Source organism: Amblyomma maculatum, chromosome 3, assembly GCF_055883805.1.
Source record: "Amblyomma maculatum isolate TAMU_Amacu chromosome 3, ASM5588380v1, whole genome shotgun sequence".
Classification (NCBI taxonomy): Eukaryota; Metazoa; Arthropoda; class Arachnida; order Ixodida; family Ixodidae; genus Amblyomma; species Amblyomma maculatum.
Genome location: NC_139346.1, coordinates 57234638 through 57254563, shown reverse-complemented (window position 1 = coordinate 57254563; position 19926 = coordinate 57234638). Strand labels below are relative to the sequence as shown.

The following is a 19926-nucleotide window of genomic DNA, read 5'->3' as shown; positions in this document are numbered from 1 at the left end:
GCCTTCTCGATATCCGCAGCATTAGACTGAACTTTATTAACAGTTCTTTTTGGCGAGTTGGTGCAAAATTATATTGTAAAAAGTTATAGCGTAAACGAAACAACCACAGCAAGGCGACCTACTTTCATAGCGCTTGTTTATCTATCGTCTCCCTGTGGCTCAATTTACGCTAACCCTTTTACTAAACAGTCAGAAAGAACATATTTCCGGGTTCTTTAAAGTTCGGGACATGAAATATTTACTGGTCACGTACGACATATTATTCGTTTCATTCAATTCAAGTCCCTTATGTATATCTCGCCATGCACGCATGCATACGCAGAGACTATGCGGACAGTCGCTGTCACTGTACTTTCCGAAGATGGGGAAATTGAAATATGTTTGTACACAGATCTGTATCGGCTCTTTTTGTGCTTTTTAATGCAAAAAAAAACTAATCGTGTCCAGAAATGGTGAATGTTTTAAAAGGCTGCTATTAAAACATGGTACTATAGAAGGTTCACCACCACTCAACATTGACAGAAAACAGCTGATCATGCTTTACCACTTGGTACACTGGTCACCCTTTTCAAATGTTCAATCAATTAACTATGGTGTAATGATAGAAAAACTACCTTTTCTTCCATGTGCCAGGCACTTGTCTCAAATAATTTTAGCCAGGAGCAGGTTCTTCCGCATTTTCTCAGATTGTTGCAATTTCTTCGCTAACCATAGTTGAAAGTTTTCTTCTGAGCACTAAAGTATATCGCTGACAAAGCGGCCTAATATGTGCTCCCTAATCCAGACACAGCATGCGGGTTATTGTTCCCTGCAATTTGCTCACTTTTCTGCGGGCACAGCCATTAAAATGAACTTACACCATTACAGGGCTATTTTAATTTGTTAGCCTGGATTATTTTCTACAATGTTATCATCATCACATAACCATATGAGGATGAAGCTTTCAATAAGTGCCTACTCTAAAAGCTGCCACCACACTGTTTTAAAACCTTGTTCGTGACGTCAGACAGAACCCGACCTATCTTGAACAGTCACCCCACAATGAGCTTCGTCAACGTCTTTCCAGAGTGAAATAAGTGGTATTTGCACCTTACCAGGAAATTGTTCATTCTCCTAAATCAAGCAGGCCTAAGAAGCGCTCTTATTTTGTCCTTCGACGGCAGCCTAGTATGTTTGTTTCTGTTATTGCCACTGAATTCGATTCGCGGCCAGTCGAAGTGAGAGCATTGACTTTATTTCAGTATGGCGACATTCATCACTTTCATTCTCGGTCAGTTTTCCAATATATGCAATCAAGTACTGGGGCCTGAACACAGAATTCTTTCGAAGAGACAGCTTTCCTGGCCATCTTTGCCGCAGCGTGGCCTACCAGTGGCTCTGAATGACGATGTCCTAACATGGACAATCAAGTTTCGGAGCCGGATGGCACATACAATACTTCCGACCACGAAACTTTCTTGGCGGTCTGCTACCGCATGGTCTTCAAGTAGCACTGAATTTCGATATCATAACGTAAGTCATCAAGTATTTGAGTCGGACAGCGCGATAATATTTCCGAAGATGAAACTTTCCCTGCAGTGTTTACCACTGCATGCTGTTCAGTTAGTACTGAATTTCTTTGCCCCAACATCTGCAATAAGTATTGCGGCTGGGCACTCCTAAGATGCAAATTTATAGGAAGTTTTTGCCACATGTTGTTCTTCCAGTCGAACAGAAATTTGATGTCCAATTATGAGCAGCCAAGCATTGGGGCCGGATGAAGCACACTATTCTTCCTAGGACTGAACTCTCTATGCAGCCTTTTCCACTGCATGGTCTTCCAGTAGCCCTGAGTTTCGTTGTGCGAACTTGTGACATCAAGTAATGGGGTCTTACTGCACACACAATTCTTCTGAAGAATAAACTTTCTACGCAGTCTTTGTCGCTGCCTGCTCTTCCTGTAGCACAAATTTTCATCTCGAAATGTGTGCAGCCAAGTATTGGGGCCGGACAGCACACAGAATACTTTTAAAGATGAAACTTTCTAGGCAGCCTTTGTCCCTGCATTGACTTCCAGTAGCACCCAATATCGATGTCCCAACATGTGCAATCAAGAATTACGGTCGAACGGCACAAACCGTACTTACCAAGATGGAAATATTTTTGCAGATTTTGTCTTTGCATGGTTTTTCAGTATCACCAAATCTCGATATCCCAACATGTGCACTCGAAATTGGGGTCGGGCGGCCCGTTTATTACTTCCGAAGATAAGAACTTGGCATTTTTTGCTACTGATGTTCAAGTAAACCGAAGTTCGATATCTCAACAAGCGCATTCGAGTATCGGGGCCGCACGGCGCTCAAAGTACTTAAAAAGATAAAACTTTCTGAATAGTCTGCCACCTCATGGTCTTGCAGCAGCACTGAATTTCAATGTAACAGCATGTGTAATCAGTATTCGGGTCGGACGGCGCATACATTACTTCCGTAGGTAAATCTTTCTTGACAGCGTTTGCCACTGGTATTCCAGTGAAGCGAAGTTCGATGTCCCAACACGTACAGTTAAGCTTTGGGGCCGGACAGCAGCCACTATGCTTCAGAAGATAAAATTATCTAGGCAGTCTTTGTCACTGGGACTTACCCCCAAAAGTGGGGAGGGGTCTGGTCCGACAACTTCCATCGCGTGGCAGCATTCCAAACGGCGGACAGCAATGCCACTCTAATATGCATTTAATTACCTGTGGATGGCCCTGCTTGAAACTAAATAAGAATAAGCTTCTATGCGTACTTGGAACTTTAGTAATTAGCTAACAGCAAGAGTCGCAGACCATTCGCAAATGAAGGAAGGCCTTGATGCTTAAGGCAAGCACTGAACGCACTGAACGCAAGAATCAGAATGTCGTAATTTAAGGCCAGTCAGTGGAATGCTATTTTTTTTAAGCGTGATGCCATGATATGAATTTATTCTGGTCACATTTTTATGTGCGGAATAAAAGAAAGTAGTAGTTCTTCGGGTGTCGTCCACAGTTGCTGTAAGCCAGTCGCTGAGTTTGCTACTAATTTGTTCACGACCTAAAAGATCAGCGACTAAAGATGCTCTCCATAGCACTTACAACTGAAGTCCTCGCCATGAGCAATAATTCAGGCAAATTTCTTTAAATATGTACCAGTCTGCGGAAGATCATATTCCAGAGATCGTCCGGAAATAACTGCGGCGGACTCTGCCATTATCGCTGCAAGCTAAGCGTAAGACAACAACGCTTGCGGATGTCCTGCGGGATGAAGTTTGCCATGAAATGTGTTTTCAGCGGACAACACTAGCCAAGAGCTCTAGAAGCCATACCTATACCTCAACAGTGCGCACTGATATATTTTGAAGAAATACCTCAAGATTACAGCGTTGTGCTCCGGTTCTGTTAAAACAACTCCCCTTAGCCTATATCCACACATATTTCGGTCAGACTCAAGAAAGTGTAATGCGTGAAGATCTCTCGATAACCGTCCCTTTGGTTAACAGCGGCGAAGTTGACTATTTCATTTGATACTGCTTACACAAGTGACTGGCCTTCGTGGTTTTCCTTTCCATGCAACGCGATCGCGATTATGACAATGCCGAAGCGAAACAGAAAACTCCTTTAGCCTTCGGGGTTCCGTTCACTGAGGTGTTGCCGCCACCCTACTGCCTCGCAAATCCAAACCACAGGTATGCAGTTCTTAACCGCAGAAGGTCCCCCAGCTGGAGTTCTGGAAAGTGTCGGAGACAACGTGTTTATTTGTTCGTACTGTTAGCTCTTCGGGTCATGACAGAGTGGGCATAAACAATACATAAAGCAATAGCACAAAATAAAAGTTTACCTATAAGAAATTAAAGACCGTATTAAGTTGCAATTAGATAAACATAATATCAAAAACAGTTGTTCTGGTACAAATGCATATAAAGCAAACATGCACATAACAAATACTAGGACGTGACGTCTAGGGAACAACATTTTAAGCATTTATCAAAGTATTGGCAGTAATATCCGAGCCTTGCCGGACATCGTGTCTTAGTGGCAATTCCTACAACTATTCCGCGGCTCTAATAATAATAAGAAAATAAATCCGAAATACATCACTGTGCGCGATATATGGCCTTACTCTTGCGATATGATCCACCCGATCGTTAAGCTTAGCGGTGCGTACTAGTACTTTTTCCTATTTATCTTTAAATCTTTATAGAATAATTAATGTAGGAATTTGAAGCTTTGCTTTTTTCGTGTTTCCTTTTTTGTGAAGCTTAACGGCCAAAAGCTACTCAGTCTATAAAGACGCTGTAGTGAAGGCATTTAGAAATTTAGACCACATAAGCTTTTTTAAAGTGGACTGACATACAGCATACGGGCGCCTTGCTTCTCGCTTCCGTAGAAAAGAGGCCGCCGCGGCTGAGATTATTCCCTCATGCCTACTTGCAGCAGCTGAGCACCCTACCGACTGTGCCGTCGCGATGGATGGAAGAAAATACTTTTGAGTGTGAGCCTACGTCAAGGCAAAACGATGGCAATTGTCCAGCGGCGGAGACTAAAGGCCAGGCTTCCCTTCACGCCGACTACGCTGGAAACGCGATTATTCTGCAGTTAAGTTAAACGTATTTCGTTGATTTCTAAGTTCTGCCTTGGCCACTCTAAGATTGATGGCATGGGACCACATAGCGACCGACAAGGCAGGAGCTGTCGACGTGATCTTTTTTAGACTCGGTTCTGTTCAACTGAAATGGAAAAATAGATGGCACCAAAACACAGCAGGACGCTTCGATTACGAGTCATACATTGTACTTCTGGGCCAAGCTGTCGCGCCCTTGAGCCTGAGCCTGCATTAAATAAACCGACGCTTCTAGCTGAATGAGACCAACGCATACTGTTTGTCGTCAGAGTAATGTTTCATATTCTGCCCAATACGCTAGTTAAACAATATGAATTATGCAAAGCCCCTCTTACTCCCTTCGTGCCAAAGCACTTTATTAATTCTAGAGGAGATTAAGGTGCAAACAACCCAGTTTTTTTTTAATTACCCCACCTCTACAGGTATCGCTTTTTTAGAGCATTTCAAGAAAGCCTGAGAAATAAGAAACATACCAGAGACCCCATTTTTGACACACATGGCCGCCGTTCGGCGCTTTGTTGTTTCTATAATTGGTTGTCAAAAAAGTCATGTATTTCAAATTTGTGTGGGGAAATAGCGGTTGGTCGAACTGGCTTTTTGCGTTGATGTGAAAATTACGTGAGCGTGAAAACGAATTTGTGTCAGCGCTATTCTTGATGCCTGGATGGTATTTATAAGTAAGTGTGGAGGGAAAATGAAGGCATAGATGATAGAGAGGAAAGCTCCTATATGGGCTCAAATAAACTGCCCACTGTCAAGGCTCGCCCCCAGACATCTGATTGGCTGACATTGTGTGGGGCGAAATATGTCATACATAATTATTATATGGTGACGCCAAAATGATTTTTTCAATGCTCAAAAGATGTGCTGCCATGCTTTACAGGACCAAACTTGGGTGCCACATTTGGGGCAACTTGAGGCTGAGCATAAAAAACATGACCAATCCGACGTGGAGCATCGGCGGCTATTAGCTAACCGTAGCTTAGTAGTTAGTTTACTGAGTGGTGAAGTAAGCTGAGATATCGTATTGTACTTCCAGAAAGCAGTGAAACGACGTCATAAAGGTATTTTTCAGCTGCGCAACCTTTTAGAGGAGTACAAATTCTAGAGGGCACTTTGGACAGCTTAACTTCGATGAGACGAAAGCCAATACAGTGCGCTGGATCGTAGCCCTCCACTACGGCACCTGTATATCCCTTCCTCCTTTTACTTCCACCTGGGAATTTTTAAAGTGCGCAGATATCGCACAGCACACGTACGCCTCTTCGTTTCGCATCCATCAAAATGCAGCCGCCGAGGTCGGGTTCGAACCCGGGTACTCCGGCACAATTCTCCGCTAGCACATGTACCACGTTGTAAATTTAGATTGATTGATTTATAGGAAGGGAAAGGCGCGGAAACTGTCTCACTTGTTTTCTGTGGACACCTCAATCGCGCCGTAGGGAAGGGAGGAAGGTAGGAGTGAAAGTGGAAAGAGAGAAAGTGGAGCGCTACGGAGTAATTCCGACCAACTGGGGATTTTAAGGTGCGCTGACATCGCACAGCACACGGACGCCACTTCGTTTCGCCTCCATCGAAAACGCAGCCGCCGAGGTCGCGTTCGAACCCGGGTGCTCCGGCACAGTAGTCGGTCGTCTTACCACTGCACCACCCCGGCGGGGCAATGTTAGAGAGGCAGATGGGAGTTAAAGAAGAGAGGGAGATGGAGGTGCCGTAGTGGAGGGACACGATTTACCGTGCTATAATACCTATCGCTTTATAATACTTTAGGGGCCCAAAGTACCTTCTAGAAAATTAATTTTTGGTTTGATGTCTTGTAGCCGATTAGGAGCGATGTTTTTCCACATCGCACAGACTCCGCTGCTGCAAAGCCTCGCCAGCTAAGTGCAGGAGCCGCGTACGTTATCAAAGGCAAACAACACTACTCGTTCACTCTATTGCCATTTATGCATTTGTAAATAACAAAAATTCCGAAATCACTACCGAATCTGCACTGATGAAATGCCTAATCCTAAGTGCTGCTGTGTTGTCCGCGAGATATGTCAGCGAGAATCCGCTAGTGACAGATACTTGCCTTTTCATTCCTGTAAACCACCTAATTGGCTCTATATATTTACCTAATTATCCCACATCAACCATTTTTGTCACTTGCAAACCTTTTCTTGACCCTCTATCCGGTGATGTCATTCTCTTTCCGATATATTAATTAGTTGTCCTTCACAGCTCCGTCAAAAATTGGCCGTGGCTTACCTCCGCTAGGCCAGGATATACGTAGCTAAAGCATGTGTGTCTGGCGGTGCGCTGCCTACTCCTCCCCAATCCAATCTAGTAATATTCAATCCAGTATAATCCAATCCAATATAGTCTAATCTGATCAAATCCAAACAAATCCAAAAGGAAACATTTGACAGAAGTTTATCTCGTTATGGAATTTAATTTTAAGGTAAAGGTCAGTGACTAAGTTCCTTAAAATAAAATGACATTTCGGACCCGACAAGGCTCCACCACCATAGTGTGACTCCCAACGAGTCACACTATGATGAAGGAAACGAGCCAGGTCTGAAATCTCGTCATTATCCCTAAAGAACTTCGTTGAAGTCATTGACCTTTGCCTTAAACCAATCCAGTCAAATAAAATTCAGTCCAATCAAGTACAGGTCATTCAGTCAAATACAATCCAATCAATTCTGTCCACTTCAATTCAAACCTGTTCAATTCGAGCGAGTATAATCGATTCCAATCCAAATCACTCCAATCTAATTTAGTTAAACCCAATCCTGCCCAATATCAGTAGACGGTCGCCAGAAATGCGCGGCTTCTTCTTATGGTTGCTTCTTGATTACCATATGGCGAGACGAGCGCGCGGCGTGCGCCAGCTGCGGTGGTTGCTAGGCAACAGCTCTATGCCTCCCGCAGCTCGAAACTCCTCGTTCATGGCCAATGTAGCTTTCGGCATAATATCACGGTCATGCGAAATTCCCCTACATAGCTATACAATGCTTAAGCCTTAATAAACAGAGTCGCCAGTCAGGTAGAAAATTTACGCTTGATTCCTCGGATAGACAAGGCTGTATGAGCAAATATTTGATAGTTACCACTGGTAGTAGGAGTGTTGTTGCTCCCGTGAAAGTCTCCAGCGCATTCAAAAGTAACATGTGTCTTTCATTGCACGCCTCATTCTTCAATGTAAGACGTCCCTCGGTATTATCACGGAAGATAACGGGATAGTGCCAAGAGCATCTCTCACTTCATCGCCCAAAACCTCAAGACTGACAGGTTCTGGCCGAGCAAACCTCCGGAATTTGCCGCAGTGTGCACAGAGAGCGTGAAGTTAGGACCAAAGTCTTTGAAGGCAGGATCCAGAAGACCGTGTCGTGCCTCCGCAGGATTATGCTAGATGTCGCGCTGGGGCTTCCGTCACTGGTCTATCTTCTGTCACGACACAGTTAATAAGACTCCCCTGTACAATAATCGATAATATTCTAATGCGTAGAAGAAGGCACAAAACCGGATGCCATAACGTGAATGAGTGTGATACGTTTTGGTAACTCATCTTTGAAAAAAATTAGGTGAAATAGACACCACGAAAAAACTGAATTCCATAACGTGCTTGAGTTTCCAATATTTTTATTTCACGCTTAAAAAAATATGATTTCACTCTCGTGAAAGATTGATGACACAGCGATGGTGCTTGCGTTTGGTACGACTAAGTTATCTGTGCTTATACTTCGAGATTCGTCAGTTCTATCTATTGTCGTCGCCAAAGTGCGACACAAATACCAAGCCTTTTCTTCCCTGTAAACTAATTTGAATGCCACTGATTCCTGCTTTACAACGTGTGCTTGTGTAAGCTGTGTGGTGCGGCGTCCGAGGAAGCACCAAATGAAAGGGTCAGCGCGGATGACTGGAAAGGACGCCCGCATCGATCATGGCCAGACCTGACGTCATGATGATTTCAGTTACGGTTATTAGATATGACCTGATGTGACATCACATCCAGTCTTGACGTCACGTCACGTCATGGTGACGTCATTGCTGCGAACACGTTCAGCTGCGCACGACACACGGAACCTCCACCTTACACAGCATCAGTGTTAAAAAATGCACATTTTGTTGTGCGCAAACGTTTTAAGGTGAAATCATTTATAGGCTCATGGAACAAAATCCCGCGCGCGAAATTTGTGCGCAAGGTTTCTGCACCAGATCTGTCATATTCCGCGAGATTCCACGAGATTAGTTCTTGTCTAGCAATACTGCCATCCGCAATGCCACACCTGAACATGCGCAAAAGAACGCCAAGTGACAGGAGCAATGATGTACCGTCCAGTGATAAAGTGTGACAGACACGGCGTCGTTCCTTTCTGTAAACCAAATATAATTATTTGTAGCACTGCAACAAACGCCCATAACAGGCAAATGATAGGGGAGAAATGGTAGGCTTTCGCGATTCTACTCTTACGAGGCATCAAAGGGACCATCAAATATTTTCAGCTACCGTGTAATGCCCCACACGAGCCGCCGTTCTCCAAAAAAATGCGCTAACTCGCCCTACGTCCCATATACATGCGATGGCATATGTCAACGCCCTCACCAATGTGTAAGGCACAACGTAAAGGCACTTTTCAACGGCATAAGTGCTACCGCATTGATGCTCTCGAGAGCAGGTAATTATGTTATCAACTAACCTTTCACCGCAAGGAATGGTGCGTTATTTCAAGCCGATCGGCAGTGTTACAGGACACTTATCGTCTGCTGCGCGTGGTACTCTGCTAGGATTACGTTCAATGGGCACGCGGACCACATGGTAACGCACCGAGCAGCAGGGGTCACATTGCTCTCATGTCTGCCAGTCCAGAAAAAAAGGGACAATCGTTCTAACAAATCCGAAAGTTCAGAATAAAGGGAAATATGCTCTTATTTAGAGGGGAAAATGTTCTCGTTGAAAACTCAGCTTGCAGGGGTGCAGATTACAAGGGGCGTTGAGAAGTTGTGGACGATTTTCCCCTGTTTGATAGGCTGAATTTGAAAGCGATGAAAAATTTTCGGCATTTCAGTGACTGAAAATAAAACTAGTTGGCTACCATTACTTTAGCGAAATTCAGATGCCTCTCGCCGGACAAACAAATATAACTCCAGGTGCCATGGGACTGCGACTAAAACCGTGAAATTTTGGGTGATTGAAATGAAACAACATAATATTTATGCTCTTTCTGCACAGGGCTCGGTCATGGAACCTTTATAACATCGTCGGCAATCTACACATTGATGCACTTCGAAAAGTACAAGACCGTGGCAACCTTCTTCATCTTCATCGCTTATGCCTTGTCGTCCATCGTCAGCCAGTTTGTGCTGGCCCGACTCGTGGGGACGTATGCGCTCGATGGAGCTCTGCTCATCTACGGTGGTGTACTCATGAACGCGGCTGTAATTGTCCTTTTGGCCAGAAACCCGTCTCCTATGACTCTCTGTGGGAAAAAAATCGACAGCCAATCTCTACAAAAAGGCACCACCGGTCCAGTTAGCTATGAGGCTGTGGCCAATTTACGAAGGTAAGGAGACCAATTTATCGAGATAATGATCTCTGTTGTGCTGTCATGCGGTTGATTGTTCTGAAGGCTTAATATTTTAAAAGATTCGCCTTTTCGGTTGGGTTAGTAACAAAGCAAAGCATGAAAACATTCCAACCATCAATATTTCATTTTAGAGAAAGACAACCTTTAGAAGCAGCTCGGTTCCTTCTTCAAGGGAACCTCATGGCCTCTACTCCGCTAGGAAACAAAAGGAAAGGATAGGAGGGGAGAATACTGGAGAGGAGATGGAGTTTGTATTGAAAGGGGCGAGAAAAGGGGAGTAAAGCCGATCTTCAGTTACAGTACCGGTGACTGCAGGTGCAGTGGTGTTCACTGTCTTTGGAGCATTTACAAATTGGCTGATTAGGTGTTTCAACTCATCGCGCTGACTGTTTCAAATTCGTCTCAAATTTTGATGCCCCCGGATTGGGGAAACACTCTAAAATGATGACTAGGCGGTTCTCTCATAGTCCGCAGTAGCATGCTAAAAGAGCTAGAACACTGAGCGCGTTGTCTTACCGTACTGCTGATAAATTTTTGGCCCATAATTTAGACTCCCACTTATACGTTGTCTTCTAAAGAGGAACAAAAAGAGCTGCTTGACAGGAGTTATTGGGCGCGAGGACATACTGTGGCGCCGCCTCTTGGAGGCGCTACTTGACGCTGTAAGTGGGATAACGCGCGTTGAACTGCTGCTGAGTGATGCTTTCCTAGGCTGTTTAGTTGCTCGTTAATGATCAATTAATTTATTTTTTGCATATACACTTCGGTCTAGGCCTGTTGAAAACTATTTGAGACATTAGGGTAATTTTATTCGGCAAGAAGGCATTTCAGAGAGTTCGTGAGCTGTCGAAGCGTAGGTCGGCGAGTTTGAAAGACTGCTACGACATCATACACCTGCTAACGTTGTTGCCGACGCTGTTAAATAAAGTGAACGTGTGAAAGATACAGTCAGAAATAAGCAGATATAAGTCATGGAAATCATTTTGAGAAAGTTATGCTCTGCACCGATACATCGCAGTTCTGCTCGGTAATCATATTTCTTGGCTTGAAGAACGGAGCTCTCAGTTTGTGACAGATGCGGGGCACTTCGCACAGTACCGGCAGAAGCGGCGCGTTTTACAGTGGGGAGGAATCGAAGAAAGCAAGTGCGCAGAGATGTGTTTCTTCTTGCAGACTGATCGCAATCATTGCCACTCTAGCTTAGGATAGGTGGTTGCTCTTCCACTTAGCTTTGTTGACCCTTGCGTGAGCAGATCGTGGTATGCATGGTTATTTTCCTCGGTCATTTGCAACTGCTGATTAAGTTGCCTAAGACGAGCCACAACGACGAACGCTGTCCTTGGCCGCAGAAACGTTGGGTTTTGGGCATCAATGTCTTCATTGAGAAGACATTTACCGCCTTCCACTTTCGGGCGACAATCACTTATTCTGGCTGTGTAAAGCACGTTTTGGGTGATCTGGTGACAATTTTCCATGCTTACAGAGCGAAAGATGGGACAAGAAAAGAGAATATAACACACAGTGCTGCTTTTCTTTTTTTTCACGTTGTCATTTTTCTCAACCACAGCGTGGAGAGTATCCGAACCTTTCGGTGCATATGAATCCTTTTCCAAAACAGCAAAGCCTACATATTTATCAGCAGTAAGCAAAAACGAGTTATCGTTCACACAATTAATAGATTTCTGAAGGAGAAACTTCATACTGCGGACCATGTTTGGTCCGCAGTATGTGATAAATAAAAAAATAAATAAACTTCCTCTTTGAAATTCTATACCTCTTTAGTACATCCACACTATCAGATATCCACCATTCCTCCTCCGTTTTTTCTGCTTTCCTAGAGACATGTCTCACTATATGGCACTACTCGGTGAAGAAACCAGTATATTTTCTACCCTAGGGCAATCAGACTTCGTTAGGTTCACAAGTGATAAGCGCAACCAAGAAAACAGTCTTTCCGCCGGAACTCGCGGAACTCTCCAACTCCATATAGATGAAAGCTTCCTCGATGAAGCACATGTTGCACAGATAAGAATGACCACTCACTTTTTTGCACATTGGAATCTTGTTTAAGCTAGCTTCCTTCAGCTAATTGTTCTGCTAGAAATGGGAGCGTGCGCCGGGTTCCGTCACGTATACAGAGCAGTAACAGACCATGTCAACAGCTTAGATAAACTAAAGCAACTACAGCGACGACGCAAGATGAAAGTGTGTCATGCTGGCAGACTTAAAAAAAACAAAAGTGTGGAAAAAAACGCGACTTTCTTCTTGCGAAACGCACAAATTTATCGAGCGTCTGCTTCAGCAGTAGTAAGCGGAGTCACGTGATCCCACTTGCTCCCCTAGGTCCACTCTAGCGCCGCCCGCTCTAGTGGTGGAGCTCGCGCCGATTAGAATTTGAGCTCTTCATAATTCTCTTTACGTTTTCAATGGGTTATACCGCGGTAAAGGCCGCGGTATCAACAATAAAGCAGCTTTGATAACAATTCAGAAATGCCGAGAACTGTGTCCAAAATGCGATCAAGTTCTTTTTAACTTTGCCGTAACGACAAATTTCTGTGTATTTGTGTATCACATTATTGTTGTTTTGTATAATACGGGTACAGTAATGTTTGTATTTTGCAGTCTCTGCTACTTTTATTTCGTAGCAATAGAAATTTCTCCTCTTAATGCAGATATTTTGGTACTTCGAACAAGCTCTTGGTCAAAAATCACTCGGACATTTTGTTGTGACACAAAACTTATTCTTCACTTATTTTAGAACTATATATTTATTGCATTTACCTGAACCGCTCATTGAAAATCATGGTAGGGGATAAATTGCAAACGTAGAAATAAACACAGATAAGTGGAAGCGAAAACCTATATAAAAACATTTCAAACTGTCATTTCAACAAACTGGACAGAAACACATTCAATGCTAAGCGTAAAAGACACAGAGAACACTGCATGTAAGGTAAAACAGGTTGAGACAATGTTCTCAGTGGCAGGCGAAAAATTAGGCGCTGGCCTCTCCGGGAGTAAATTAAAATATGAAATTGAGCGCTGAAAGAATGAAAACTTAAGTACATTTATGCGACTTTGATATGGTCTGAATTTAAGGCAAAAGCATTTAATGGCTCATGCTGTGGTGGACATAGTGTGTCCCGCTTTTGCGGCGTTGTGATTGGCCTAGGCAGGATGCGTCCCTGCCATCTGCAATGCTACACTTGAATGCGTGGCGCGATACGAGCAATAGTGTACCGTCCAAACACACTTTCTGTGGAAAGTGTGATAGGTACTGCGCTTTTCATTTCCTGTAAACCAATTATAATTATATGTAGCACTGCAACGAATGCCGACAAGAGGCTAACGATGGGAGGCATATTATAGGATACAAAAGGGTAGGCTTTCGCTATTCTCCTCTTAGGAGACACCTAAGAGGCCCTGTAATTTTTTAGAATTGTCCCTTAACTTAGACTGGTAATGAGATTGTTTTAAATATGTATTCCTATCAGTTTCTATGTTACCATTGTTAATATTGTTCAAAAGCTTTAACCAGAAGATTTTCCTGCATGCAGAGAGCGATTTCCAACCTAGACCTTGCCTGATTTGAGAGCCTCTGACTTTAAAGTCGTTGATACCCGTGAAGAACCTTGCTGCCTTTTTGAACACGTTATAACTTATCTTCAAGGCTTTTTGTGAAAGGCTTGGGGGCCTTTCACAAAAAGCCTTGAAGATAAGTGCGTGTATTCTAACACCGGCCTGATTTGAGAGGTACAATGTTTTCCCAAGGCTTTCGGTGCACACTTGAAGTTTCTTAATGCTGATACGGTATAAATTATAACAAGATTTTAAATATACTTTTATTTCATTTCTATATAATTGAAATCAAATTGCGTATTTTTGTTTTCATTTTTGCGAAAGCCCAGAACAACGCAGACAGATATCCACGAAAATGAAGCGAATGAGCAAGACAGCAGTTCTCTGAAGCACGTTCTGCAGCTTTTCTGCAAGCCGGCTTTCTACATCCTTCTCGTGGTGATCGTTGTTGGAGACTACACGCTCGTCGAATTCTCAACTACCATCGTCGACTACGGCACGGACAAAGGAATGACCCTCGGCACTGCCAAGCACCTGATAACGGTCACCTCAGTGGGTCAACTCGCGGGCCGCGTCGTTGTGCCGCTGCTGGCCGACTGTATACCAGGCACCCGCTCTCCGCTCTACTCACTCTCTTTCCTCGCCATGGGTGCAGCCATGATGGTGATGCCAAACGTGACTAGGTTCCCAGGCCTGTTCGGACTCGCCACCGTTGTCGGAGTGTCGCATGGATACATTTTGTGCATCAGATACGTACTTCTAGCCGAATACCTGGGTGTCGAGCGAACGGCAGCATCATCTGGTATGGTTGGTGTTGTCATGGTGCCAATCTCTCTAGTCAGCCCAGTGATAGTAGGTGAGTGCACAAGTGTTTTATTTCCATCTCTATCTCCGGTTGGCAATAAATGGTCTCAATTGATACCCGAAAGTAGGTGTATCGGTGCTGTGGGTGATCTCTCTAGATCATCCTAACACCTTGGCTTCGTTGTCCCTGCTCACACGAGCTGGCGGGCCTTTAAGCATATTCCAACATCAATGGCATTACCTCCTGTTGCCAGTCGTATAGTACCTTCAGACTAGAGATGAAGTTAATACGGCTGTTAAATGGTGCGTTGGAAAATGGTGAGCCAAATATTTCTCGGAAAACGGCCCATGCTTATTGAGTGATATATATATATATATATATATATATATATATATATATATATATATATATATATATAGGTCACATACATGAGCCGCCGTGCCTGCTTCATGGCTATTATTACCTTTATTCAATTCTTGGCAATGTGTTTGCACATTCTGTTGCCCCTTCTTAGGCGCACCGATGAAGCTCTCCTGAGGTTTGCAGTGCCAAGTAGTATTTGTATGCTTTAACGATTTTGTTGCGCTGTAGATAAGGGTTATTCGAGTCAGCCTTTTACAGGTGCAGCTGAAAGCAATATGAGAGGTAACTCGAAAGCGCGTAGCCTCCACGCTTTGGAAAGCGCTGCCACCGACATTTGATAAGAATCAGCGGTACAGATGCATGCAAAGTAAGCTTGGCTGGCTGCTGTTGTTGTTGTCCAAATATCTAATCACACATACCCACAGAAGGAGATCGGCCAAATATTGAGCAGCAAAGAAAGTTTTTGAAGTATACTCGCTCTGAGAATGACCCTGGTGCCACCCATTTTTTTCTTCTGTTGGGAACGGTGTTTGACCCAATGCGCAAACCACGCTCTCCTGTGTTCCCCCTCATGTTGCTTATAGCTGTACCATGGGTAACACTGTTTTGAATTGAGAGTAATTCGGTGAAGATCAAATTTTTCTGCCCCCGAATGTGTATGCAAGAACAGAGCCTCTTGTGGCCGCTGAAATCAGCCCAAACGAAACAAAAGAGCCGGAGTTGTTGGTATCTATAACTTCCACAGGACTGCATCTTTATATTGAAATCTCTTATACCGAAGGTAATCTTTGCGCTATAAAAATAAGAAAAGAGGAAACGGGTCGACACAAGGTAATTCACACTAATGAACAAAAAGTACAACATAAATCTCGTTTATTATTCGGAGGAATAATCAGTTCATGTCGTTTTTCCACCCAATACCAGATATGACGAATGGTACATCCTTCAAAAAAAAAAACGATAAGTAATGTAAAAGAACCTTATCATTTATGTCATCCCTATTCTCCCTTTTCTTCATTCTGTTATATGCAGGAAAATTCCGTGACTACGGGGGTTCCTATGACGGCTACTATTGGGTGCTCGGAGCGATAAGCCTGGTCGCCGCTGTCCTCTTCGCCATGCATGACATGTGTGAAAGGCTACAGGCCAGGAGAAATACCGAGCGCGCACAGTCAAAAAGCTGAACATGTACAGCGAAGAGTCTGATATAAGTGTGCTAGGCATCTATGAACCACCACTTGTAAGACTGTTTTTTTTTTTTTTTGCTGTGAAGTGTTGCCCTATTTACTGCATGAAAAAAAGAGGCAGCTAAGGCGCCAACAACCAGAAAATTTGTTAGCATTGAATACTCCCCTAAAGAGGGCAGTTTTGTGATTTTTTTTATATTCCTTCGCATTCCGTACAGGCACGAGTGGTTAGTATTTGTTCGCATTAACCAGACGGATCGAAGGCAAAACGCCTTCAATATTCCTATCTGTGTCACATGGTGTGACATTTCACAGACATATATTTTCTTTTGTGGCAACATAAAGTGTGTACAAAGCAACGGGATTTGGGGAAAGAAGCCACCACACATAAGCTTCGGTGGCAGGCAGCGCGCCTGTGTGCATCTTCATTGCTAGGACAATGTATTGGATCACACCGATAATGTGAATTTATTTTTACTGTGACCTCAATCATGACAAAAAAGGAACAAGAGATAGCGAAGGAAACGACCAAAGCCATAATTAACGGCGCAAAAGCGCACCCATTTATCTTTGAGGCCATGCCACAGCCACCGTGCTGGCAGTTGACTGGCCAACCACTAAACAGAATTTTTGAGCAGCACATTCAGATCTTCAGTATAGGACCGGAGCTAGTACATTGCATTGTTTGAATGGTCAAACTTGTTATCATTTTATTTTTTTGTGTTGTCAATCATCACAACAATGTAACAGAGAGTGGGGGAGCAAAATTCCACTCACCATAAGGATCGGCGGACACCAATGCGAGCGCATTCGGTCCGGCGGTACCGCAGCGACCATGCCGCACCAAATGACGAAATCACTGTACACTTGCTTGTCAGCTTCATGTGCAAGTTTGTAGTGTGAAAATCACCGAGAGAGGCCTGGTGTCATTTCAAATGAATGGATTTAATTTGATAGTCGCAAGGTTATAGAAGCAACACCAACCTTTGACACACCTCCGGAAAATAGTACCTGTGCGTCCAGCCCAGCTGTGTCACAGCGAATATTCCCGGCCAAATAGGCGCGCTTACCGCACAAGGTTCTGTCTTCCACCAGATGCAATTCCATAGCCTGGATCAAGGGACGATGCATTATGCCTTTCCAGCTGACATGTACTTAATTTCAGGGTGTCCTCAATCATAAAAAATTGGCCAAATAACTCGACCAATCAAGCACGCCCAGTGGAAAACGGTGCCTGTGCAACAATTTAGGCGTATCACAGCGGTCATGCCAAGTCAACTTGAAGCGGAGACATCGCCATACGCGATTGCTTTAACAGATCGAATTACATAGTGTAAATCTAGGGACACTGCATTATATTTTATGAATTTGTTTGCATTAATTTGAATGTGTCATCACTCATCAAAAACGCAACAGGGTATGGGGAAACAACGTACCAATAATTAAAAAAACGGTGGACACCACCATTCGCGAATGTAGTCAGGCTGTGCCACACTACCATGAGTTGCCAGAAGCTCTCATCATAAACTCTTGTTTCGTTGCCATAACAGGGGCTAATGTATCGTGTCACGCCAAGGACTAGAAGTGTGTCATGTTAATTCATTTGTATTCTATTTCATGGGCTGTCAGTCGCAACTAAGCGTCGGGAGAAGGAGAACCAAATAAGCAATCACAAGAATGGCAGCAGAGAGCGTCCGTCGTGTACCTTGTTTTACCTTAGCCGATTGGCAGTGCGGTCGCCAAAGGTTTCTTTTCCGTAACAAATGTGATTCATGGTGTGCAACTTGGGGTACATCAATTCATCGTTTGCATTTTTACTTTTAATTTTATTTTGGGGTGTAAAATCACAACGAAAGATAAAGAAATGATTAAACCTTCATCTAGTCACCACAGCGACAATTCCGTACCAAATGGCGCGTAGCGCTCTTACAGTTACTATGCCTGAACAAACGCACTTTCATGATTTCAAACAAAGGTTCATGCGTTTCGTGTGTACATCCTCTCTGTATCACAAAGATCACGCTGCGCAATATGGCCACGCATTGATAGACTAAGCAGCTTCATCTGGTGTCGAAGAAAAATTATATATGTGTTTTAGGATGATAAAAAGACATCTGTAAAGAAATCACCACGCTAGATGACTGCGTATACTGCCTATATAATATAATTCTAGGTGGCTCTCTATGCCTATATGTCAGTCAAGCGTATACGCAAATTGTGTGTGATTATTACAGAGTTAGTCCACTTTGGTTTCTTCTGTAGGATTGAAAACACTATGGCGCACAGACGATGACACAAGAAAGGATACGACCCAGATGCGCGCACTATCAGCTGTTTGTTTGAAGAGAATGTGTATATATATACTCCGCGCCAAATCATGTGTACACCATCTAATCACTCTCAACCCTGCCGTAACAGTAAGCAGCAAATGACAGAAATAATATATGACTAAACACTTATAACAACTCTTTTTACTTATAACAAACGTTACAAAATATAATCCGGCGAAGTCTTAGCAATAGCAGAGTCAATCAATCCCAGCAAAAGCATGCAAAGTATTGCAAGAAATAGAGGCCAAGCCCTAAAGAAAGAATTAAAAATAACAAAAAGTAAAATAACAAAAACAAAGGTTACTAACAAAAACGCCACCACAACAGCACCACCCAGTAAGGTCCTCTGCAAGCTGGCCGAGGCTATAGCTTCAATAATCAGATTAAAAGGCTCCGGATGGCTGGTTTTCCGTGTTATACCCTTTGTGGTGTAGCTGAGGCCCTTCTCCAAAAAAAAATACGAAAGGCAAGAAGCCCAATGGCAAAACGGGACTTAGGCTACCACCAAGCGGTCCCCTTATACACTGAGTGGTGCACAACTTGAAGATGGGAAGCCGTTACGAGTTACCTCTTGAGTTCTGCGCACCAAAAAAGCTGACAGCATTGTGCTCAAAAATTGGTCAAAAGAAGAAACCTGAGTATAATAAGAGGCAGAGCAGGCCGTTTGTTTCCTGCTCCTTCGGTGTGGTAATAAAAATCCCACTAACACATTGTCACGTAGTTATAAAGGAAAGTCCTAGAGTCCTCACAGAGGAACGGTCCAATACCTAAATCCAGGCAAGCACAGTCAGCAAGTGTGACCGCAGAACACTAGCACGAGTCCGATGTCAATGTCTTTTTCGGAGAGCCGTGCGCCACCAGCGTGACAGTATTCCCCCTCCTAAAAAAAGGAAAGACATCGCAGCGGTACCAACAGCATGGTAGCGACGCTAGGTTTCAAAAACAATCAAAGGGACAAAAACGGGGCTCTTACAACGGACGCCAGCAAAGCTGTTATCGCGTATAGTACGGCTTAAGCCGCACAACTTGCACAATATTGTTACGTGGAAGATTTACAGTCCCAAAGCTGTCCGCACAACTAACGTTGATGAGGGCACCGATTTCACAACACTCAGCGTCGTCGTCTTCTCGGAGTCCGTTCCGCTTCTTCATCCTCATCACAAACAGCGAATACAGCTAAGTAACACTACCCCCCCCCGCGGGAAAAGCACAGTCCCGGTGCGGTCTATGTTAGCGAAATAGAACGTTGATGATAGGGCTTCAGACGGGACACATGCACTATTTCGGAGGTTGGAGCTGTGGACGTGGACTTCGGAACCACAGATTCAACTTCGTAGGTGACGTCGGTCACGGGGCGCAAAACACGGTAAGGGCCAGTGTAACGGGGCAAAAGTTTTTCACACAAGCCCACTCGACGGCACGGGAGCCACAGCAAAACGAGAGATCCAGGAGTGTAGTGGACATCACGGTGGC

The 19926-nt window shown here is 43.9% G+C and overlaps 1 protein-coding gene across 5 annotated transcripts in view; it reads left to right on the top strand.

Annotated features, from left to right (window-relative positions):
- Window positions 1-18260, top strand: part of LOC146194814 (monocarboxylate transporter 12-like) — a 78873-nt gene extending 60613 nt beyond the window's left edge. For all 5 annotated transcript variants that reach the window (XM_084597563.1, XM_084597562.1, XM_084597564.1 and 2 more), the window contains 3 exons: window positions 9835-10165; window positions 14098-14624; window positions 15969-18260. In XM_084597563.1, the coding sequence (XP_084453689.1) occupies window positions 9835-10165; window positions 14098-14624; window positions 15969-16120 (1010 nt within the window). In that variant the 3' untranslated portion in view covers window positions 16121-18260. The remainder of the gene's footprint in view (window positions 1-9834; window positions 10166-14097; window positions 14625-15968) is intronic.
- The last annotated feature ends 1666 nt before the right edge of the window (window positions 18261-19926 follow it).